Source organism: Sarcophilus harrisii, chromosome 2 (assembly GCF_902635505.1).
Source record: "Sarcophilus harrisii chromosome 2, mSarHar1.11, whole genome shotgun sequence".
In the NCBI taxonomy this organism is placed as follows: domain Eukaryota; kingdom Metazoa; phylum Chordata; class Mammalia; order Dasyuromorphia; family Dasyuridae; genus Sarcophilus; species Sarcophilus harrisii.
This window is the reverse complement of record NC_045427.1, coordinates 495,520,680-495,546,923: the sequence shown is the minus strand read 5'-3', so window position 1 is coordinate 495,546,923 and position 26,244 is coordinate 495,520,680. Positions and strand designations below refer to the sequence as shown.

Below are 26,244 nucleotides of genomic sequence, written 5' to 3'. Positions count from 1 at the left end.
TTGCCATATCAGGTTTTTTCTATTCTTTCTCTTCTGTCATTTCCCGCCGCTTCCTCACTCCCATACCCTTCACTTTAACTACAACTCCATCATTCTATCCTTTCTTTAACTAAACTACTGAATGGCCAAAATGGCCCAGTTCTTAGTGTCTACAGCAGTCTGTAAGGAGTGATCCACCTTCCAGAAGGCTTCAGACTCATCTTTGCTCAGAGTTACATGTTCTGATAATATAATATGCAAACATTGTTGATAATGCAAAAACCTTGAAAACAAGTACTGGTTAGGTTGGGGAGAGGGACTTGGTGGTTGTTATTTTGTTGTAGGGTTTTTTGGTATATGTAGCCCTAGCAAGTGACACATAAGAAGTGCTTTAGTTTGTAGCTTGATTAGTCCAAGTCACAACTTGGGGACCCACAAGTGGAGGCAAGAGCAACTGCAGGAAAAATTATGTTTAATCAGATAACTGATTCTGCCCCATTGGAAGAAATCATGACCAGGAAGTTCCTGTGATCAGTGTGCCCCTCCCTCTTCTACCTGCCTTATCTACAAATAACAGAAGGTAGGAGAGAGCTGGAGCAGAAGCAGCATCTGCTCTGTGTATCCTCTCTGGGAAGATGAAGCTCCTCCTCCTCCTCCTGCTGCTGACTTTTCTTCTGTCTCATGAGATTGGAGCTGGTGAGTCTCCTTTTGCCCAGAGAATCAGACTTGAGTCAGAGCTCCACATCCTAGGAGTACATGTGGCAGTGTCCCAGGACAGAAACTTCTGCCTGGTAGACACTTCTTACTAGGTCCAATCTCTTTTTAGAGAGGCTCTCCTTATTCAAATTTTTTCAAAGTTTTAGTTTTTCCTACTCACCAGGGAAGCTTATGACCTGACCTTGGGCTTGGATAAGGACTAAAGGTAAAGGTTAGGTTAAAGTAAAGGAATAAAGTTTGAAGATACTGCCCTATGCTGAAATAGAGGTGGATATTGTAAAGGGATATAAGAAATATAGTGATTATGATATTTCAGAGTCACAAGATTGGACTTAATTCCAGAAGAGAAAAAATAAGACCTGAGAAACAATAACTGAGGGAAAGCCTACAGGGCTTGTGTTTGGGCTAGGTAGGAGGTGGTGTCCCACGATTTCCACGGACCTGATGTTTTGTCTCACTTGTGTATATCTATATATTTGGGGTAGGTGTATATGGGACGTTCTCTTTCAGATGAGATTAATGGGGGGGGAAGAGTCAAGACCCCCATTCCCATCCTTACATGGCTTTTCTGGATGTCAAAAGTTGTAATATATGGTACATCTGTGGTGGGTTCCTGATTCGCAGTGACTTTGTGATGACAGCAGCCCATTGTGAAGGAGAGTAAGTGTATCTAGCCCCCTTCCCCCTTCCTGAAACTCACCAGGTGAGGGATGCATTAAATAAGAGTCTAATAAGGGCACTCCTGTCTCTTGGGAGCTACTCACCTGAAAGAAAAGAATCCTAGTCTGAGCAAAAGCAAGAGCGAACAAGAATATTTATGCTCCTAGTTGAGATCTGCCCTTCCCCCTTCAGGCCAATCCACCTTTGATGACTGGCCTGCCCTAAATGATGAAGCTCATGCTTCAGATCTTACCACCCAAGATTGCATATCTCAGCCAATTTCTTCTTCCCTGACACACCATGACACTCATATTTTTGGTGCTCCCAGAACTTAGCAACTGTAGTTTTATGTAGAACTAAACTCTATCACAGGGTTCTCTGGGAGCACACAGAGTGCAGTGAAGCTCCTCTTAATTTCATCCTTGACCTTCTGGACTTTCAGTCCCCTGGAGGCTGAATCAAGAGCAGCCTGAGGCAAGACAAGCAGATCCACTTTTCATCCTGTCCTCATCTGGACAACCCTCCCAAAAGAAATTAGGGAACTGTCTCTTCCCCTTGCAAGTACTTCAGCCCTGATTGCTTGAGTCCCACATCCCAACACTGAGCCCCACCAGCTGCCATAGACACAGGGAGGAGAGACTGACATTCTAGCAGAGTCCTTGGACCCCATTTTCAAAATGTTCCCTTCATGAAGAATCTGTAACTCCTAATACCTCCCTCTTCTCTTGCTTCTCCAACAGCTTTATCACAGTCAAACTTGGAGCACATAACATCAACAAGAGAGAAGAGACTTGGCAGATCCTTAAAGTCAAGCATCAATTTGTTCACCCAGAATATAATGGCATAAGGTTTCTCAATGACATCATGTTACTACAGGTAATAATTAATAGAAAACAAAGAACTGGGAGTCAATAAGTTTGCCTCACTAGTCTGATCTTGACCCCTGTTTTAGCTGTGTCACTTCGGGCAAGTAACTTGAACTTTCACACATCCAGTTTTCTTATCTATATCCTGAGAAGTTGAACAAAAAGATGTCTGAGTCCATTCTTGCTTCAGTATTCCTTGTTCAATGTTCAGAGATGGGGGGAGAGGACAGATCAGCCTATTTTACTTATCCACAAAGAACAGAACCTTTAGTAACAGGTGGGAGGAGGGGGTGGAGAGGCCCATATTTCAATTCTGTCTGAATAAGAAAAATATCCTTCATAGGATCATAGATTTAGACTTAGAAGGAATCTTAGAGACTGTCTAGTCCAACCCCTTCACTTTATAGATGAGGAAACCCTGGCTCAGAGAGGTTTGAACACTTTGCCCAGGATCACACAGCTGCTAAGAGCTAGAGGCAATATTTGAACCCAGGTCTTCTTGGCTCCAAATTCAACCCTCTACCCACTAACACTCTCAAAATCAGGCCTTCCCAGAGTTCAAATCCAAGAGCTCTTTCATGAAATATTCTACTAGACCAATAAGCCAACAACTCAGGAAGCAGTAAGTCCATCATTACTGAAGGTCTTCAAAGGTTGGATGTCAAAGAGGACATTTCTATTTGGAAACAAATCATACTGTGATGTCTGGGGGCCCTTATGACTCTGAGACACTGTGATAGCTGTTTTAGGGGCTACAGTCTATGAGAATTGTGTGATCTAGTAGGAAGCACTGAATTCACAATCAGAAAACATGATCAAGTTCTAACTTCAACCACTTAAATGACAAGTCATTTAACTTCTGTGAGCTTCAGTTTTCTCATATGTAAAATGGGAATAATACATTATTACCTCATTACCCACCTCACAAGAATGTTATGAGAAAAGCTGAGCATGCTGCCTGGGAAACAAATAGCGTTAATAAATGCTTTTTCATTCATTCATTCATTCAAATCACTTTGCTACCTATGAAATGCCATGTACATGTGAGAAATTATGCTTCTTTCCCTTCCCCACTCTATGATACTATTTCCTTTTGTCTTCCCTTGTTTTCTCAAGAGAACCTGAGGTCCCTGCATCTATGGAGCCCTTGACCCAGACTATATAACCCATCCCTGGCTCTGACAAAGTCCTTTTCCTTCCTTCTCACAGCTGAAAAAGAAAGCAAATCGGACAACAGCAATGACTACTCTCCCTCTGCCCTCCAGAAACAATTCTGTCTCACCTGGGCAAAGAATGTCTAGTAGTTGGCTGGAAAAGGACAGGACCAAAGGCTGCGCCATCAGACACTTTACATGAGGTGGAACTGACACTAAACGAATCCCAGTGACTGCAAAGAATTTGAATATTTTGATGAGAGATCCCAGTTGTGTGTAGGGAATCCCAACTCAAAGAAATCAGTATTTAAGGTGAATTCACATTTCATATTTCTCTTCTTTGGAAATCACACTCTCTCTAAGAATCAGAACCCTCCTAAGAAGGGATGGGGTCAGCACTTTCAGCTGGATCCAGGACTTGGGCAGGGGTTTGGAGCATAAGGTTGGGGGGAAGAATGAGGTATGTGAGAATAGGAAATATTCCAAATCCCCAAATCCAAGTCCCATTTCCTGAGGGTGGGAGGGTGGGAGACTCATTCTCTGCCTCCCCTCCCCCATATCCTACTCAGAGTTTCAGAGAGATACTGATAGGGAGAAGAGAAGGAAGCCTGGGTGGGAAGGTGCCTCTGGATATGACCCAGGAAAAGAATCTGTGCTGGAACTTGGGAACCCAGGAAGGCCCAGGATTTCTGCAACCAGCTCAGAAAGAGCCAGGGCTAAATGAGGCAAGGGAGGATCAACTTTTCTTGCTTACTCCTCTTTGTCTAATAGGGAGATTTTGGAGGACCCCTCGTTTGTTCTGACGTAGCCCAAGGAATTGCCTCCTATAGAATGCTGAATGCAAAACCACCTTCTGTCTTCACAAGAATTGTTCATTACAGCTCCTGGATCAACCAAATCCTAAAAGCAAATTAGCCCCGTGGACCTGGCTCAGCAAAAAGGAATCTCCCTCCTAGGGCCCAGCCTCCTCTCTGGGACTGTCCCTCACACTAGGACTGTCCCCCTGCCTGCCCTGCTTCATCCCAGAGTCCAAGATGTGTGGGGGAGGGGAGGAGGAGAAAGGGTATGAAGAGTTACTCTGGACATTGAACTGAAGGTCGACTATGACTGCAATAAACCGAAGCATCCAGGCTTGTGTGTGTGATTACTCTCTCCCACTGTAGTCCCCCCTCTCCCTGCCCAAGGTAGTCAGCTAGCAGCAAAGGACCTCCTAGAGAAGAGGGAGTCAGTATTCACAGTTTTGGAGTGGAAGTAAATAGTCCTCATTGTTCTTGGCTGGTGATTCCTAATGGCCACTCATTGCATTAGGTTTTCATTGGACACCAGGAAAAATGCTGGCCTTATTTTGGAAAGAAATAAAAAGGAAGAGAGTACGGTCATCGCACGATTCACTAGTGAGCTTCATTATAGTTCCTAGCAAAATGCTGGCTTTTATTACTTCAAAAATTATTTGTGAACATTTTAAAGGGGCTGCAGAGCTTTTATTTCTTTGTCTTTTTTATTCTTTGCTGTAAGGAATGGCCTTCTGGGATGGAGAGAGAAAGATACATTTGAAAATAAAAGGATAAAAAAATTTTAAAATGCAAAGTATATAAATTTTAAAATTTAAGAAAATAAAAAAATGAAAGACAAGTAGTCATCCATAAGAGTTTATAATGGTTCATCAAGAATAGCTCATGCTAGATTCTTATTAGTTCCCTTTTTGATTGGATTACTAGACTGATAGATGAGGAAAGCTATAGTCTTAGATTTCATCAAAATAGTTAACTGTGGTAAGATCACAGAATTTAAGGCTGAAAGGGATCTTAGAGAATTTGTACTAAATCTCCTTCATTCTCTGCAAGAATGAGGCACAGATTAAGGTTAAATTACTTGCTCAATTTAATACAGGTACTAAATAGCAAATCCAGGTTCTCTGATTCTAAATTCCTGAAACTATAGTATCTCTTTGACATGGACAAGATGCCTCTAATCATCCAAATTATACTAGAGTGAAATTTTATCTTAAATATGTGTGGAATGGTTTGAGTAACTAAATCCAAAGAGTAGTCATTAATATCAACCATCAGTCTATATTGATTTATATTATATAATATAATAATATTCTAATATTTATATTGTAGTGTCCTGGGATCAATTCTTTATACTCTCATGTTAAATCCTTTCTTCAAAAACTTGGATAAGGATATAGATGGAATCTCTTTTTTTTTTTTTCACTTTTATTTTCCCCAATTACATGTAGAAACAAACTCTTTTTTTTTTTGGTTATACATCTACATTCATTTTTTACATAACAAAAGGGAAAAATTGCAAGAGAGAAAATAAAACAGAAAAAAAGTGAGCATAGCATGCATTGATTTACATTCACTCTCCATAGGGTTTTTTCTGTATTTAGGTGGTGTTTTCCAAAATTTTATTAAGGTTACCTTGGATTACTGATCCTCTGAGAAGAATCAAGTTTGTCATATTGATCACAACCCAGTCTTAATGTTGCTATTGTATGGAACAAGACCACCAGGTCAAAATAAATCAAATAAATTAAGGAGACTTCTCAAGGCAAAAGCAGAAAGGAATTCTATTATGATCTCTCAGGAAAGGGCATCCATAAGCAGGTAGGCAAGGAGAAGGGAGACCCAATTAATAGACAAGAATCATATGGGGCCTGGGCTAACACTCCCTGTAGGCTAGATCTTTGCCCTTATTAGCAGGACAAATGAACTCACACTCAAAGTCATAAATGAGGAAAAACATATCTCCTTCTCGCAAATCAAGGGTGGGAATACTAGAAATACAGAATGTTGTATATCCTATCAGAACCGGTCATTTTGGCAATGGTTATGCTTAATTTTTTTCTTTGTTACAAAGGCAGATACAATTTGTGAGAGATATTGGGTTATGTTGGGCAAAGACTCAGTGAAGACTGGAAAAACAAAAAGTATCAATAACCTTTAAAAAATAATAATTGGATTTCAGGTGATGAGGGAAAAAAATCTGAGGCTTTCCTGATAAGGAGAAATTGCCATTCTACAGCCTCACTCAGCTTTGGGGACCATAGGAAAGACAATTGTTGCAAATTAGACAATGGAATTAATGATACAATTATTATTTTATATAAAAATTATGACAGTTTATTCTGCTTTAGGACCATGTTAGAAGTTTTCATCTACTCTCCCAGAAGACCTCTTTCTTGTCCTTTTGTGATTCTGAGATGCTTCTCACCAGAGACACTTTATGGGAAAGATACTGAAGATACAGTGTGGTGGCACACCAAAAGGGACCATTGTACTCTATCTCTGTATGCATGGTTTAACAGAGAAATTTGCTAGGATATATGATGCAATGTGTTTTCTTCTCTATAACACATTATACAGAAAGATGTAGAATATATGTATTCACATACACATGTATATATATATATATATACATGTATACAAATGTATATGTATACATACAAAGGAGTGTGTGTGTGTGTGTGTGTACAAATGAATTAACACAATGTAATTTCAAAGTATTAACAACTATGGTTTTATATAGGACATACCACTGACTGGCTGTTTCATCCTATTCATTTAAACTTAATTCAATTCACTAAGCATCTAATTTAATTCAATAAACATTGAACGCAGGCCTTTGGTTATTAACTCAGGAACTGATAAAAAGTTTAGGTTCTAAAACATTTTTCATCATTGAACACTCTAAGTTTGAAAAAACTGAAGCAGGAACCTGTGAGTTCTGATCTTTTATCACCACTTACTGATATCATTTCTCTCATCCCTTAGCTGAATAGTTCTGATCCTGGCCACAGGACTCTAAATCCAGGCCCAAACTATCTTATCATTCTCTCAAATCTTTCCTCAAGAAAAACATATTGCTTGAAGGGTTGAGGAATGACTTGGGACAAAGAGCCAAGAAAGAGGAAACTGTCAAGTACCAAGATTCTGTCTCCTGCCTTTTACCCAATGACAGCCTAAACCAAAGAAAGGGAAAAGTTTCAGTTGTGGTTGTTGTGGTTTTATTATTTTATTTTTTAATAAAGCTTTTTATTTTCAAAGCACATATATAGATAGTTTTCAATACTCACCCTTGCAAAATCTTGTATTGCAAATTATTTTTCTCCCTTCCTTTACAAAACCCTCTCCCCTACACAGCAAATAATTCAATATATGTTAATATATGCAATTCTTCTATACATATTTCCACAATTCTCATGCCCCACAAGAAAATTAAGATCAAAAACAAAAAAAAATGAGAAAAAATGAAAAAAAAAAAACAACAACAAAAGTGAAAATACTGTATTCTATGATCTACACTCAGTCCCCACAGTCCTCTCTCTGAGTGCTCTCTCCATTAGAAAACTATTGGAACTGGCCTGAATCACTGCACTGTTGAAAAGAGCCACATCCATCAGAATTGATCATTACATAATTTTGCGGTTGCTATGTACAATGTTGCTCTTACTTCTAATCACTTCAAATAGAATGAGTTCATGCAAGTTTCTCCAGACTTTTCTGAAATCATCCTGCTGATCATTTTTACAGAACAATAATATTCCATAAGATTCATACACCATTACTTATTCAGCCATTCTCCACTAATGAGCATCCATTCAGTTTTCAGGTCCTTGCTACTACAAAAAGGGGTACTACAAACATTTTTGCCCATGCGAGTCCTTTTCCCTTAAAAAAGGGAAAAGTTAAAGCCAAGTGATTCACCAGGAAGGTTTTTCTTTATCTGCCATGAATATCTTTTCATACATCACCTTCAACGTGAGAGATTGTGCTCTGAGACTTTCCATAAAGCTACTTTTTCTTTCACGATCCTGCCTTTAAAGGGTTTCTTAAGCAACTTTAAGCTATTTATTGAATTGGGACAACTATTTTCTCCCCATAACTCATCTCTAGTGATGGAGACCTGGATTTCTTAAAGAACACATTTTTCTAGATGTATCACATAAATACAGCTTCTCTTTTCTGTGTTCACCTTAAAAATAAGAGGTTGTATTCTGGTGATAACATATACAGTTGCTTTTTAACTCAATTCAGCAAACATTTATTTGGTACTGACTATATGCAGGGCAGTCAGTCCATAAACAGCACCTACTATATGCAGGCACAGGATACAAAGAAAAGCAAAAAAATCCCTGCCCTTAGGAACCTCACCCCTAATGAAAGAAAATATGAAGACAACTGTATGTTCAGGATAAACTGAATAACCAATAGACAGAAGGCACTAGCATTGAAGGGGACTGGAAAGGCTTCTTGGGGAAAATGGGATTTTGGCTGAACACTGAAGAAAGCCACAAGTCAGAATGAGGAGAGAGAGTGTTCCATGCAAGGCAGGCATCCCACAGTCTAGAGACAGGATGCCCTCTGCTAGGAACAGCAAGAAAGAAGCCATTGTTCCTGGATGGCAGAGTATGTGGTAGGCTTAATGTCTATACCATGGGAATGGAAAAAATCATAAGGAAAGCCAAGACCTTTAGAGACCTTATTTATTGGGGTAAAAGCATGTGAGTAATAGAAGGTAATCTAAAGAAGTTGAGAGAATGTAAATAACTAGGTATTTCAGGGAAGGGAAAGACTATGGAGACAACAGCAAATGGGACTTTGGAATAGATAGTACAGAAGAAGCCAAGACAAACAAGCCAAATCCATGTAACAATCTACATAACATAACTTATCTTGTGAGTTATCTTAAGGATATGTGGCTTAAGTGCTACATTCCATCACACTGAAGAAGCTGTGCACTTGAATCATCTATACAAGGAACAATTATAAGAAAAAGAGGTTATGCATGAGAGGAAAAGGGAAGGAAGACTTGATCACTCAGACAAGGTCCTCAGCAGAAAAAATGCTCTCTGCCCTCCTCTCACTTTTATACTTGAGTGGCAAAAATGGAAAATTAACCAATAATAACCAAAAGTAAGTGATGGTATCAGTGGCAGTTTGAGATCTGGCAGTAATCCTTGGTTGAGGTGCTCCATTTCATCATAAATCTCTCAGATCTTTGAGTTTTTATACTTCAATGATGTAAGCTCATTCTCTCAGATGAAGGTAATGTAGAGCTTAATGGGGCTCCTAAAGCAGAGTCAGAGCAGTCACTTGTTAGAGCTGTCATAGGAATGATTCTCAGTGAAGTCTGATCTAAATGGCTGCTGAGCTCCCTTAAAAATCTCTGACACTATGAATTAATGTTCATGTGGATGGGTTCATGCCAGTGGTCATACTTTGCCTCTCTGGAATTTACACTGATTCCAGAAGATGCCCCTGAAACTGTCCTCAACATTCCCAGCCAAGGGCCTTCCCAGCATCAGATTCTTTAACTCTATACTAATCTAACATTGTCTTAATTTATGAAGCAAATTGAAGAAAAGGAGGAAATAAGAGCCCCCCTTGATGGGAAGGCTCCAACTTTCCCTGCCCCGGCCTCCTGACCTGTTGGGGTTGGGGATACAAGTCAGAACATGGATTATAAAGAGAGGGAGATATGAAGAAATGGAATTATTTTTAATCATTCCATCTAACCCAGATTGTTATAACCCAAGTTACATACTAAAAGTGAATGCTAAGAAAGAGGGAGAAAGGAAGGTAGAAAACAAAGTGAAGTAAGAAATGGAGGATCAGAAGTTTAGTCTGTCTATTTTCCCAACATTGTTTTCTTATCTCGTGATGAGATGACTTCACCCTCTAGAGGTTTTCAATAAAGAAACTTTTCTGCTTTCTACTGAATGATCTCTGAATAGTCATTTTGGGTAAGGGGCTTCTACATTCCTCACACAGTTAAACAACTGAGCTCAGGCAGCAATATAAAGGAGGTCCTGAACCATGGAGGTCTTGAACAACATCCTTATCTCTAGTATATTTCCTGTTTCCTTTGTAAAATGTCTTATTTCTTTTTATCACTTCTAAGCAGCAGTTATTTGAGGAGGTGATAGGAAATAGGGGAAACAGTTACAATCATCTCTGAATCAAAATTAACTCTAATTTCTTTGGGCTTCATAAAGATATTAATAAGAGGTAAAATCTAAACTATCATCTGGTCCTATAGCCAAGCCATGCAAAAGGTCTACAAAAATTCTAAATCTAACCTGCAAAGAAATCACCACCTACAACAAATGTTCCAGACAATACCTGTACTAATAGGGATCAGATTTTGCTTCAGAAAATGTTACCACTTTTGTCCTATTTGTTACCACAAAACTGATAGTAAATCTCTTGCTGAGTTTCTAACACTGCTCTCCCACTATTGCAGACCCTCATTATCTCACATTTAGGCTGTTGCAATAGTCTGTTGATTGGCCTTCCTGCCTTAAGTCTCTCCCCACTCTAGCCCATTCCTCTACTACCAAAGTAGTCCTCCAAAAGTATAGATCTGACCATGTCAGACCTCCACACACACCTACTAAATAACCTCCAATGACCCAAGCAAGACCTAAAAATGAGTTCCTATCTACTTTGTGTTTTTGTTTTAATCGAAAAAGAAAAGTGTTAGGTTTTAAAGTCAAAAATATGGTCCACAAGGATACTTATAATTGATTGGCCCTGTTTCCATTTAAGCTTGCTGCCAATTCTCTATAATAATATTCAATAAAATAATAAATCAAGTTCACATTTGAATTGCTTGTGGATTTCCAAGGGGTAACTAAATGCTTATAGTGAACAATTAACAGTCTGCAAGGCTCAGGCCCTAATCCTCCATTTCTAGAATTTTCACCTTGGGACACTGCTGTCCTCATTGGTAACTACTTCTCCTGGTAACTATTTCAGGCAAACCCAGGCAAGCTTCAGTCCCCTTCTCTCCAGCTGTCTCCTCCATAGACCAACCACCTGAATATTTTCTAAGTATCTTTCCTATACAAATCCCCCTCAAATAGCCTTATCTCCAGTTCTGGAACCATGATCAAATCAGCAACCACTGTTCCTGCATAGAATATATTAATCTGCTCCTCCATGGCCCTCACTATCCCTCTAACTTTCACACTGATCTTCCCTTAGCTGATATTGATGTTATCTCCATGATTAGGATATAATCTTCCTGATGTTATCTTGCCCATTATAATTTAAGTTGTTTTTTATACATATATACCTACATATATATATTTATGTATATATTTTATATGTGTTATACATATAAAATATATACATAAATATATATGTGTATGGGTATATATATATGTATATATGTGTGTGTGTGTGTGTGTACATTCCCATCCAAGAAAAAAAAAATTCCAAATATTATGCAAATTGTCTCCCCTGAGACAAATGGTTAAACTTGGAATTTGAGACTCTTTCTGAGATTTCTCCAATCTACTTCACCCAAATCTTCTCTTTACTTTCTGTTGTTAATTCCCCTAACCAGCAACATGATTTTCCTAAAACATAGATTTATGTCATACTCCATCCTCAATGAACTCGACAGTCTACTTATTACCTTCAGGATAAAATAAAAATTCTCTGGTGTTCAAAGCCTTTAATAACATAACCACACACGCATCCACCCTTCCAGTCCTATACCTTCCACGTACCCTATCACCGTTACACACATGCTTTTCAATTTGGCGATTTCCTGGCTGTTTCACAAACAAGATGTTCCATCTCTTGGTTCTAGCTGTTTTCTCTGGCTGTCCCCCATACTTATAATGCTTTTTCTCCTTATTTCTGCCTCTGACCTCCCTGTCTTTCTTCACTTCTGATTAAAATCCCACCTTCTATAGGAAGTCTTTCCCAATGCCTTTTCATTCTTGAATTTTTTTGTCTCTTGTTTATTTCCAATGTTTTCTTGGCTACAGCTTGCTTATACATATTTGTTAACTTATTTTCTCACTCATTAGACTGTGAACTTCCCAAGGGCATTAATTGATTTTGCCCTCTTCCCTTTTTTTTGTTATCTTCAGCATTTAGTACAGTGTCTATCACTCAGTAGGCACTTAAATGCTTCTTGACAGACTGGCTTACCTTCCCTGATTTAATGAAAAGATAGAGAACCAGGCCTAGAGTCAGGAAGACTCATCTTCCTGAGTTCAAATCCAGCCTCAGACACTTTACTAGCTGCATGACCCTCATTAAATCACTTAACTCAGTTTCTTCATCTTTAAATGAGCTGAAGAAGGAAAAGGCAAACCACTCCTGTATCTTTGCCAAAAAAAACCCAAATGGCATCACAAAGCACCAAACAATAACAGAGAAGCAAATGGAAGAAGGGAACAGAAAGACATGGAGCTAGAGTTCCCTATGGGGTTTCCCATCTTCATCTGCATGTGAATAGTCCAAACACAATTTAGAGCCAACAATACTGGTCCTTATCCAAGAACTTAGCCAAACTTCCTTAGCCTTCTTCCTTCCTATATCCTGCCTTTGAGGTAGTATACTTACTATTAGTTGTATTATTCTCTTGGAGATTCAATGTTGGTCTCTATTACTGTTCTGGCCCAGTCCAATTCCCTCTATAGACCAAAGGGAAAACCTGGTGGCTGTTCCAATAGTCACATAGGAGAAATATCATCAAATTAGCCCCTGAACTATAGGGGGACATGAAAGAAAAAGGGGAGCACCTTTTGTAATATGTTACAAAAAAAACCTCAGGGACCTCTCTGAAACCTAGAACACAAACTGGAGGGGAAAGGAGATGGAGGAGGGAGAGACATAGAGGAAGGTAGAAAGAGAGCTGTTAATAGTTCTATCCTAAGAGCTTACATAGCTGCTTACTTGGAAACAAACTTTGCCAAGGATGGAAGAAGTCAAGAGGCATAGAACACAACTTCTCTATTCAAGAAATAAAAGATAGCAAAACCCAGCCAAAGTTGTGCCAAGAAACAAAATGCAAGTAGGAAAATGTTTGAAGAGAAAAAGAAAGGTACATCAGGGAAAAGAAAGGTGGACTATAGAGTTCTCTGGATCTCAGTTGTGATGCTTATAAAAAGTGCAAATATGGATGAATCATTGAACCTCCCTAAACCTCAGTTTCTTTATATTTTAGATCACACAATTTTTTTTGAGACTTTCTCCCTATTTCAACTAGACAGGGCTACTCATAGGTTCAACTCCAATACCTGTTGGCAGAGAAGCTTTAACCTGCTCCATTTTTATAGCAAGACCCAGGTTCATTCTTCCTTAAACAGTTCAGTGGCCCTCTATCATGAAAGCTCACCAACCAACAACAGGCCTGCTACAGCTGTGAACCCTAGAATATCATCTGTCTGCCGGTTCTAATATCCCTTCAAGCAGGGCCAACAATATTTTTACTCAAAGGAAAACATTTTGTAACCTTAAAAGATGGTAGTGGTATAAATGACTGTTATGAGAGGCCCCACCCATTGGATCCTGATGAATAAAACCAGCCTGGAAAGAAGCACACAGACATGAGGGAATGAAGACAAAGCTTCAGTCTGGAGTTCTCTGAGACAATCAGGGACCCAGATCGGATCATCTCTATGTGAGGGCACGAATATAGAAAGAACTATTGGTTTTGTAATGACCTTCACTAACACACCCAGATCCCCAGATAGAAGACTGCTGTGTAACTGCAAGATTTGATCAGAGAAGGTGATGCTATTTCCCCATCACCGATCCCCAAGCTGATGCACAAAGAAATTTGGTAAGGGCAATGACCAAATCATAAGGCCCTCTTGGGAAAAAATAATTTGAAGATAATAAGTTTGGCACAATCCATTAGGAAATGAGAAATGCAAATGGGGGCCAAATTAATTGACTTGCTTCTGGGAGGAAGACAGTAAAGAAGCTTAAGTGAATTTTCTTTGGTATAAAGTCTCTATAATAGAATTATATCATAATTATATATTAAATATATATTAATATATATTATAACTATATTCTACTTATAATATATTATAATGAGTTGATAAATTATATTACATAAATTATCCCTTCCTATCCACTATACTTTATCATGGTAGATCAATAGTGTGAGATTGCAGAAATCACTGTACTTAAATGCCTGTCCCTGTTCTAGCTCAACCATTTGCAACCTTCCTAGTTCAGGTCAGGAATCATAGTCTATTTCTGTGTAGATGGAAAACTCAGAAACTATATCATACTTATAAAAGATCAGAGCCTATAGTATCAAGTTCAAACTATTTAGTGGAAAAACTCTTGTACACTAGTTCATGGGACTATATATGACTGGAAAGAATTCTACTAGTACTAGTGTTAGAGAGGATAAACTAGAATTTATCACTTATAAATATTACCTTGTATTTGAATGCAACTTAAATCTTTCGTTGTGGAAAAATCTCTGATGTACATAGATGCTTACATTCATGTTTATTGATACTGAAAGTAATGTCCTACTGAGAAACTAGGCTTGCAGAGGATAACTGATTTACATAGTAATTACTAGGTGTATATTGAAGATTGACAAAGCTTTAAATCGCTTTCGATGCTATGGGAATCAAATTCTTGATGTTTTCTGGATCCCTATACGAAATCCATGAATGTTTCTGATTGTTAGGTTTTATATGATGAACACAGAAAAACTGAGGTCAGAGCAAGATGCTTCTAGATCAAGTGTGAGAATTAATGAGGTAGAAATAATAAATGTAGGAAGAAGATATCTGTTTCAGACTGCTATAGGAATCAAAAGGTTCCATTGACCAGACTCCTATTTGGATCTTAAGAGAAATCCCAAGTGTTTCAAAATCAATTTAGAATGTTTCTTGTGTGTTGTGTGTGTTTGTTCAGCTGATAGATCAATACCACATGTGAAAGTGATGTTCAGAACTTAAGATCGCTATCTAGGATCACATGTAAGTACAAAGCTCAATGTCATTGAAGATATGAATTTATAGCTCAGAAGAAAGATGATGTTCAGACTCATAGATACATTGAGCTTCTTGTCCATTGGACAGACTCTTAATTAGCTAGGCTAACAACAAGCTAGAAAGTAAAAGGATGTCTCAAGAACTTCAGTCATCCTCTTGATTAAGAGAATGTTATATGTGAATGTGTGTTCAGTGTGAAGATCTTGTGTGTATGTATAGTGACTAAAGCACTGTAAGTGATTCTTCTTAGAACTTCTGATCCCTATCAGTTAGATGCCTATTAAAGTGAATCACACTGCGAGGCCATATAACTAGGATAATTTGATTCATGATCTATCTCAGGAATTTCATTAGTAAAAGATTTCAAGACATTGATAGCATTCTGGAGCTAAACTGATAATATACAGAAGACAAATAAAACAAAATATAAGGCTAAGGACCGACTTAACACTTGAGCTATCTCAAAAGTAAGAAATTTGGAGCTTGCACCACAAAACTTGAGGTACATTCTCTAGTACCAAGTAGCAAAGTATAACTGATGTGTTATTTCAGGTCAAACAGATTCATCTGAGAATCTAGGTGATGAGTGATAGGACTCTGAAGTCTAGAAAGACACTGAGTATCCTTCTCTGACATGTAATTTCCTAGCGTGTAGACCTAGGTCAAAGTCATGGAACCACTGCCTGGAGAAGAATAAACAACAAACACAACATTTCTGTCAAATAGTTTGAACTTTCTGCACAGAACTGTAAGTATCCATCATCTAGGATGGATGAATAAATTATTCATAGAACTTGATGGATATTATTGAGTCAAAACATTTGATAAAACAAAAACTGGAACCTAGAATGAACGAGAAAGAAATGAAAACAAAGTTACATACAGTGATTAATCGGAAGAACTTAAGACAGACTATTAAAATTCTTAGATGTTAATGACTTCCCAAGATGTATGAGGAACGCATCTTTGAGCTCTTGCCCAGTACTCAGATACAATATGGCTTGAAAAATTCACAAATATACCAATGGCAGATGAATGTCCTGATTTCTTCAAAGTCCTAGTTTCTGAGGAATCATAGGTGTGAATGGTTTAGGCACACTCGCAAGTCAGCAAGAACATGAGTGTTCAACATCTTTCATCAGAATGAAAGCAGTTTCTAGCTTTAGACATGGCAGAGTAACTTACCCAGTGTAGCTTGTCCTGCAGCAAGCAAGTAGATCACAGAAAACCTATAAACATAGGTAAAGACTCATTTTCAAACTAGGTCTCTGAGGACTGCACTTCGCATCCAACAGACGAGTGACTCAGCAATGCCTCACAGTCCTCAGAGCAATGGATGCACAGTACACATTATGCAGCATTGTGATCAGTGTTATTGTTCCAAACATTGCCTGGAGGAAGCAATTAGAGTAAACCTGGGACAGCCCATAGCAGATGAATTGCTTTTGTATTGTTTGATCTTTTGTCAAGCATGAAATGAAAGTCAAATGCTAACTTACAGTGATACTTCATATGGTAGAGACAGACTTAAACTAGAGCCTAAAAAGAGTTTGCCTCTAGATGAATCCCAAATAGGGCTTCGCCAAGTGCTGGAGAGGACACACGCATCTATCTAAGCTCTTTCTTGCCCTCAGAATACTTTTTTCATGATACGGAATTAGTGCTTGACGGAGAAAACCCACAAATAATTACCAACAGAAGATATCCTCGAACTTTGCCCAAAAAGATCTGTTTCAGTTCATGGGTGGGAATGGTTTAGGCACAGACTGCAGGCAAGCAGCAAGAGCATGGAAGGTGGTTAACACTGAGCAGAATGGAAAGGGCGAGGTGTGGTCTCAGCCTTCAAAAATTGGCAGGGAGAACTTTACCCAGTGTGAGCTTCTTTGTCCTGGCAGCAAGCCAGTAGATCAGCAGAAAACCTATAAACATAGGGGGTAAAGACCTCAATCTTGAAAAGCTAGGGTCTCTCGGGATCTGGTCACACCCATCCAACAACCAGAGTGACTCAGCATGCTCTCACAGTCCCAGAGCCCTAACGCAGCGCAGCCTCAGTACAGCCATAGTGCAGCCATTGCTATACCACTGCTGCTTCATTGTTACCTCCTGTAGCCTGGAGAGGAAGCTTGGTAATACCATACAGCCCAAAAAGCAGACTGTATTTGCTTTTTTTGTTTGTTTCCTTTGATTCTTTTTTGTCAACATGAGCAAAAAATTAAAGCACACTCTAACTATTGATAGCTTCTATATGGTTAGAGAGCAGACTTTAAACCCTGAGGAGCCTAAAAAGAGTTTGCCTCTAGATGAATCCCCAAAAGGGCATATGATCTGGTCCCCAACACACAAGATTCTCATAGAAGAAATTTTAAAAGTTCTCACAAGAGAGCTAAAAAAAAAATGGGGAAAGGAAAGGAAAACTTGGCAAGAGGGACTGGATAAGTCATCCCACTCATTTAAAGATAGAGTGGATACAGAAATCAATTCCCTGAAAAACATAATTAGTGAATTGGAAAAGGTAAACAATTACAAGGAAAACAGAATTAGTGAATTGGAAAAAGAAAAAAGCTTTCTAAAAAATAAAATTGGCAAAATGGAAAAAAATTCCATAGAACAAAACAAGTCACTTAAAACTCAATTAGACAATTATAAAAAGAAATAAAAAAAGGAAATGAAGAAAATAATTCATTCAAAATCAGAATTGAATAAATGGAAATGAATGATTCAGGGAGACACCAAGAATCAGTCAAGCAAAACCCAAAAAATGAAACAATGGGAAAAAATGTTAAATACCTACTTGAGAAAACAACAGACCTGGAAAATAGATGTTGGAGAAATAATCTGAGAATTATTGGACTTCCTAAAAAACATGATGAAAAAAAAGAGCCTAGACACTATTTTTCAGGAAATTATCGAAGAGAACTGCTCAGATGTCATAGAAACAGAGGGTAAAATAGAATTTAAATTGAATAGAATTCTTCATTGAAAGAATTCATTGATCATCTACTGAAAAAGACCCCAAAATCAAAACTTCAAGAATTATTGTGGCTAAATTCCAGAACTATCATACCAAAAAAAAAAATAAAACAAGCAGCTAGAAAAAAATATTGAAATAAACAGGAGTTACAATACTAAACTCTATCACAGGGTTCTCTGGGAGCACACAGAGTGCAGTGAAGCTCCTCTTAATTTCATCCTTGACCTTCTGGACTTTCAGTTCCCTGGAGGCTGAATCAAGAGCAGCCTGAGGCAAGACAAGCAGATCCACTTGTCATCCTGTCCTCATCTGGACAACCCTCCCAAAAGAAATTAGGGAACTGTCTCTTCCCCTTGCAAGTACTTCAGCCCTGATTGCTTGAGTCCCACATCCCAACACTGAGCCCCACCAGCTGCCATAGACACAGGGAGGAGAGACTGACATTCTAGCAGAGTGCCTGGACCTTATTCTCAAAATGTTCCCTTCATGAAGAATCTGGAACTCCTAATACCTCCCTCTTCTCTTGCTTCTCCAACAGCTTCATCTCAGTCAAACTTGGAGCACATAACGTTAGAAAGCCAGAAGAGACTTGGCAGATCCTTAAAGTCAAGCATCAATTTGTTCACCCAGAATATAATGGCATAAGGTTTCTCAATGACATCATGTTACTACAGGTAATAATTAATAGAAAACAAAGAATTGGGAGTCAATAAGTTTGCCTCACTAGTCTGATCTTTTTTTTTTTTTTTTTTTTTTTATTTAATAGCCTTTTATTTACAGGATATATACATAGGTAACTTTACAGCATTAACAATTGCCAAACCTCTTGTTCCAATTTTTCACCTCTTACCCCCACCCTCCCTAAATGTCAGGATGACCAGTAGATGTTAAAATATATTAAAATATAACTTAGATACACAATAAGTATACATGACCAAAACATTATTTTGCTGTACAAAAAGAATCAGACTCTGAATTATTGTACAATTAGCTTGTGAAGGAAATCAAAAATGCAGGTGTGCATAAATATAGGGATTAGGGAATTCAATGTAATGGTTTTAGTCATCTCCCAGAGTTCTTTTTCTGGGTATAGCTAGTTCAGTTCATTACTGCTCCATTAGAAATGATTTGGTTGATCTCGTTGCTGAGGATGGCCTGATCCATCAGAACTGGTCATCATCTAGTATTGTTGTAGAAGTATATAATGATCTCCTGGTCCTGCTCATTTCACTCAGCATCAGTTCGTGTAAGTCTCTCCAGGCCTTTCTGAAATCATCCTGTTGGTCATTTCTTACAGAACAGTAATATTCCATAATTTTCATATACCACAATTTATTCAGCCATTCTCCAACTGATGGACATCCATTCAGTTTCCAGTTTTTAGCCACTACAAAAAGGGCTGCCACAAACATTCGTGCACATACAGGTCCCTTTCCCTTCTTTATAATCTCTTTGGGATATAATCCCAGTTCACTAGTCTGATCTTGACCCCTGTTTTAGCTGTGTCACTTCGGGCAAGTAACTTGAACTTTCACATCTCCAGTTTTCTTATCTATACCCTGAGAAGTTAAACAAAAAGATGTCTGAGTACATTCTTGCTTCAGTGTTCCTTGTTCAGTGTTCAGAGATGGAGGGTGGGAGGTGGGGAGAGGGCAGATCAGCCTATTTTACTTATTCACAAAGACCAGAACCATTAGTAACAGGTGGGAGGAGGGGGTTGAGAGGCCCATATTTCAGTTCTGTCTGAATAAGAAAAATATCCTTCATAGGATTGTAGATTTAGACTTAGAAGGAATCTTAGAGACTTTCTACTCCAACCCCTTCACTTTATAGATGAGGAAACCTTGGCTCAGAGAGCTTTGAACACCTTGCCCAGGATCACACAGCTACTAAGAGCTAGAGGCAATATTTGAACCCAGGTCTTCTTGGCTCCAAATTCAACCCTCTACCCACTAACACTCTCAAAATCAGGCCTTCCCAGAGATCAAATCCAAGAGCTCTTTCATGAAATATTCCACTAGACCAATAAGCCAACAACTCAGCAAGCAGTAAGTTCCCCCTTGCTGAAGGCCTTCAAAGGTTGAATTTCAAGGAGGACATTTCTATTTGGGAACAAATCATTATGTGATGTCTGGGGGCCCTTATATCTCTGAAACATTGTGATAGGTGTTTTGGGGGCTACAGTCTATGAGAATTTTGTGATCTAGTAGGAAGCAGTGACTTCACAACCACAAAACCTGGTCAAGTTCTGACTTTAACCATTTACTACCTGGAGGACTACTGACAAGTCATTTAACTTCTGTGAGCTTCAGTTTTGTCATATGTAAAATGGGAATAACACATTATTACCTCATTACCCACATCACAAGAATGTTATCAGAAAAGCTGAGCATGCTGCCTGAGAAACATTTGGTGCTTAGTAAATGCTTTTTCATTTATTCATTCAAATCACTTTGCTACCTATAAAATGTCACGTACATGTGAGAAATTATGTTTCTTTCCCTTCCCCACTCTATGATGCTATTTCCTTTTCTCTTCCCTTGTTTTCTCAAGAACCTGAGGTCCCTGTGTCTATGGAGCCCTTGACCCAGCCCATATAACCCATCCCTGGCTCTGACAAAGCCCTTTTCCTTCTTTCTCACAGCTGGAAAAGGAAGCAAAGCTGACAACAGCAGTGAATACTCTCTCCCTAGCCTCAAGATTTGATTCTATCTCACCTGGGCAAGAATGTCTAGCAGTTGGCTGGGGATGGACAGGACCAAAGGGTCTGCCATCAGACACTTTACATGAGGTGGAACAGACACTAACGAATCCCAGTGACTGCAAAATGTCTTTTGACTCTTTTGATGAGAGATCCCAGTTGTGTGTAGGGAATCCCAACTCAAGGAAATCAGTATTTAGGGTGAGTTCACATTTCATATTTTTCTTCTTTGGAAATCACTCTCTCTCTCTGAGTCAGAACCTCCTAAGAAGGTATGTGGTCAGCACTTTCACTGCTTCCAGGACTTGGGCAGGGTTTGGAGAATAGGGTGGAGGGAAGAATGAGGTCTGTGAGAATAGGAAATATTCCAAATCTCCAAATCCAAGTCCCATTTCCTGAGCACTTGTGAGTGGGAGGGTGGGAGACACATTCTCTGTCCCCCCTCCCCCCCCCCCATCCTACTCAGTTTCAGGGAGATACTGATAGGGAGGAGAGAAGGAAGCCTGGGTGGGAAGGTGCCTCTGGATATGACCCAAGGAAAGAATCTGTGCTGGAACTTGGGAACCCAGAAAGGTCCAGGATTTCTACAATCAGCTCAGAAAGAGCCAGGGCTAAATGGGACAAGGGAGGATCGACCTTTCTTGCTTATTCTTCAATGTCTAACAGGTATTTTCTGGACAACCCCTCATTTGTTCTGGCATGGCCCAAGGAATTGTCTCCTATGGAAAAAGGGAAGCAAAACCACCTTCTGTCTTCACAAGAATTGCTCATTACAGCTCTTGGATTAATCAAATCCTAAAAGCAAATTAGCTCCGTGGCCCTGGCTCAGCAAAAAGGAATCTCCCTCCTAGGGCCCAGCCTCCTCTCTGGGACTGTCCCTCACACTAGGACTGTCCCCCTGCCTGCCCAGCATTACCCCAGAGTCTAAGATGTGTGGGGTAGGGGAGGAGAGTAAAGGGTATGAAGAGTTACTCTGGACATTGAACTGAAGGTCGACTATGACTGCAATAAACTGAAGCATTCAGGCTTGTGTGCGTGATTACTCTCTCCCACTGTAGTCCCCCCTCTCCCTGCCCAAGGTAGTCAGCATAGCAGCAAAGGACCTCCTAGAGAAGAGGGAGTCAGTATTCACAGTTTTGGAGTGGAAGTAAGTAGCCCTCATCGTTCTTGGCTGGTGTTTCCTAATGGCCACTCATTGCATTAGGTTTTAATTGGGCACCACAAGAATGCTGGCCTTATTTTGGAAAGGAAAAAAGGAAGAGAGTATGGCCTTCACACAATTCACTAGTGAGCTTCACTATAGTTCCTAGCAAAACACTGGCTTATATTACTTCAAAAATTATTTGTGAACATTTTAAAGGGGATGCAGAGTTTTTATTTCTTTGTCTTTTTTATTCTTTGCTGTGAGGAATGGCCTTCTGGGATGAAGGAGAGAGAAATATGCATTTGGAAATAAAATGATAAAAAATTTTTAAAATGCAAAGTACATAAATTTAAAAGCTTAAGAAAAGAAAAAATGAAAGACAAGTAGTCTTCCATAAGAGTTTATAATGATTCATTAAGAACAGCTTATGCTAGATTCTCATTAGTTCCCTTTCTGCTGACCAGAAACCTGTTCCATTGTGTATCACTGACCTGTTGCTCAAAATTTAGGCTAGAGACAAGGGAACGAACCCAGGGCCACTGTGTAAGTTGATCAGGTTCCCCACATATCCAACAGTCAGTCAATCTAACGCTAGTGGCTATTGTTTAGATCAGGGTTTGAAAAGTATTTTCATACCCCACTACTCTCGAGGTACCAGTACAAAACCTGTACCCACATAAAATCATACATACATATACAAGGCGCAGTCTCCAACCCTTTGGGTTTGGTTCACAGCCCATTCTTCCTAATAGTATATAATATCCCTAATTCCTAACAATACAGTTCAACAACCAGCTATGCCCAGAGAAAGAACTCTCGGTGATGACTAAAAACCATTACATTGAATTCCCAATCCCTGTATTTATGCCCACCTGCATTTTGGATTTCCTTCACAAGCTAATTGTACAATATTTCAGAGTCTGATTCTTTTTGTACAGCAAAATAACGGTTTGGTCATGTATACTTATTGTGTATCTAATTTATATTTTAATATATTTAACATCTACTGGTCATCCTGCCATCTGGGGAGGGGGTGGGGGTAAGAGGTGAAAAATTGGATCAAGAGGTTTGGCAATTGTTAATGCTGTAAAGTTACCCATACATATAACCTGTAAATAAAAGGCTATTAAATTAAAATAAAAAACAAAACAATACAGTTCAACAAAATGTAATATGTAGTACCACTACACACCTGTCAGACTGGCTAGAATGACAGGGAAAGATAATGCTGAATGTTGGAGGGGATGTGGGAAAACAGGGACACTGATACATTGTTGATGGAATTGTGAACACATCCAGCCATTCTAGAGAGCAATTTGGAACTATGCTCAAAAAGTTATCAAATTGTGTATACTCTTTGATCCAGCAGTGTTACTACTGGGCTTATATCCCAAAGAAATCATAAAGAAGGGAAAGGGACCTGTATGTGCTCGAATGTTTGTGGCAGCCCTGTTTGTAGTGGCCAGAAACTGGAAATTGAATGGATGCCCATCAATTGGAGAATGGCTGAATAAATTGTGGTATATGAATATTATGGAATATTATTGTTCGGTAAAAAATAACCAGCAGGACGATTTCAGAGAAGCCTGGAGAGACTTACATGAACTGATGCTGAGTGAAACGAGCAGGACCAGGAGATCATTATATACTTCAACAACAACACTATATGATGACTAATTTTGATGGACCTGACTATCCTCAGCAATTAGATGAACCAAATCATTTCCAATGGAGCAGTAATGAACTGAACCAGCTACGCCCAGAGAAAAAACTCTAGGAGATGACTAAGGACCATTACATTGAATTCCCAATCCCTATATTTATGCCCACCTGTAAGAAATATTGATGAGGACAATACAGCCTTGCCCAGGAGAGCATCTGCATTAAAATGTCCGTTTCCGATGCGCACCTTTTGGATGCAAACCCATCCCAAGTATGTCCCTTTCAGATGTAAAACCTATGCACCTTTTGGATGCAAACCTATCCCAAGTATGTTCCTTTCGGATGCAAAACCCAAATTGTTTTGTTTCTGTATATAAGTAAGCCCTGAGAAAATGTCTCTTTGCAATTTCTGATATTGCCCACTAAGAGAACATCTTAGTGTCTTTTCTCTTAATAAAGTGCCTTTTCTTATCACAGCCTTTTGTGTAGCATTTCTCGCTGAACCCGCCCTAACTTGGTGTTTTGGAGAACTAGAAGACCAACCCATATTCCTGCCAGGTTCCATCCTTCATCAATATTAAGCTTGATCCTTTTTTTTTTTTTAAAGCAAATATTTCCCCCTAATCTTTGAAAGAGGGTGAAAAGTGTTAAGTCCTTTGGTCTCAGTAGTTTTGAGTTAAGCTTCTCTGCTTTTGCTGATGAATGGACTGGTTGTCTTGCAGGCTTATCCTACCTGCTGCTGATTGTTACTAGTGGCATTAATTATTTTTGGTGTTTGTGGGCTGGTAAGATGTTAATGAAGTTCTTACATCCCAGCTAAGTATGTTTTTCTTAATTGACCTAAAAGGCTTGGTGTGACTTGCTTTCCTATTTTCTGCAAACACCTTGTCTGCTTTTGGAATCCTTGACAGTGGTCAGTCCCAGCCTTGGAATTGAACGAATACCCTTATATAAGTCAATCCTCCTAAATTAACCTGGATGTGCAGATTCTTGGGTTATTAAGGGACTGCTCATCATTTATTCACAATATCTGAAGTGAGGTTTAGATGGGTTTATGCATGATGATCTGTGCATTTGTCAGCTTTTTCCCCCCTCCTTAAAATTCAGCTGATGCAAACTCCTAAACCTGTGGCCACTGGGATTTGAGGTGCAGGGCAAAGAATGTGTGCAAATAATTGTTCTGAGAATTATATCACAGGAATCCTATGCTTACCCATAACCTACCAGGAAACATCCCAAATTTGCTTACACCATGTGCCTGCCTTGTTTTTGTTACAGGACATTAGGGAATGGAGGTGTTAAACATGTTTCTACTCTTGAAAATTGTTCTCCTAGAAGGTGTTAAATAATGCAAATGTTACTGTGACTGCCTCTGCCCACTGAACTGGTTTTATGCTGTATCATTTTATGGCATGTAAAAAGAGGGTATTGACTGGTTGACTATAATAGATTATTTTTGTGCTAACCAAGAGCTATGGGAAATAGGTCTATGAAAATTAGAATATTTGCACATGATTTCATGCTTCCCTCATGATCCTACTCCCTATATATTTTAATTTTGAGTTGCCAATGTTGATGCTTAATAATGCAAATGTTATTATTTAGACTCTTGGAGTTATAATACATAGGGTTTGAACTGTTTGTCCTTTGTTTTTAAGGATACAGTTGAATTATATTTTTGTCCTTTTATGTAAAGTTTTTACACATTTGAAGAGGTGACAGATTCCACAGGTCCTTTGTGACACATTTCATAGCCATCTTTTCAAGAGATACTGTATGAAATCTAGGATCATCTTGGGTGCCATAATTAAATGCTACCAAAAAGGAATATTCTTAATGAGAGTACTGATTCTAGTCATTGACCACACATTGGATATCTACAAATGAGTTCCTGATCCACAGTCTACAGAAACTTAAAGCCTAAGTTGTGCATAAAAGAGGCCCTAATATTCATATGTAGATAAAATTCAGATTATGGTTATTAAGAAAACTGACTGTTTGAGCTGTAAAACATTCAGATCACAGAACTTTAGGTTTTTTGTAAGCTTCCAGAATTCAGTATAAATTGTAATATGTATATGACTAATCTGAGATAATTTTACTCCTCATTTCTAAAACAGTGAACCATCATTACTTCTGTGAATGTGTCCCTAAAAGTGGCTATTGACAAACTATATGAAAGAGGAGTTGTCTCACTGTGAACCACAAGTACATATATAAAGGGGAAAGAAGAAACCCAAGTTTAATATATAAGTAACCTCTTGTAGGGACACAGTTTCCCTCTGCTTTCTCTTCCCCCCCCCCCCCCCCCCCCCCCCCAGTTTAATTTGAAAGCTTTCATAATAGAATATTTTGAGGGGAAGTAAAAGGCAGTATTGGTCTTGAAATTGGTATTTGTGGGGAGCCTGCACTAATCTACAGCCACATAAGGCCAACCTTAAATAGGTTGAATCTCCTAATCACATCATACCAAAGACTTCCTGAATAGGAATCTCCTAATCACATCCTAACTTTGAATAGGCAGATATCTAGGCATCCCCTAATCACATCATAGAGCTTCCTGCCACCAGAAACATCTGAGCAGATCATCCTTGGGCGGGATACCAATCCTTTG

The 26,244-nt window shown here is 38.9% G+C and overlaps 1 protein-coding gene across 1 annotated transcript; it reads left to right on the top strand.

The window, feature by feature from the left end:
• The first annotated feature begins 1,215 nt into the window (after positions 1-1,215).
• Positions 1,216-24,373, top strand: LOC116421023 (chymase-like). Its single transcript, XM_031949340.1, is given in 5 exon segments — positions 1,216-1,236; positions 1,238-1,356; positions 2,097-2,232; positions 20,768-20,989; positions 24,353-24,373. Coding segments are annotated over 5 exon segments (519 nt in total).
• Positions 24,374-26,244: the final 1,871 nt, after the last annotated feature.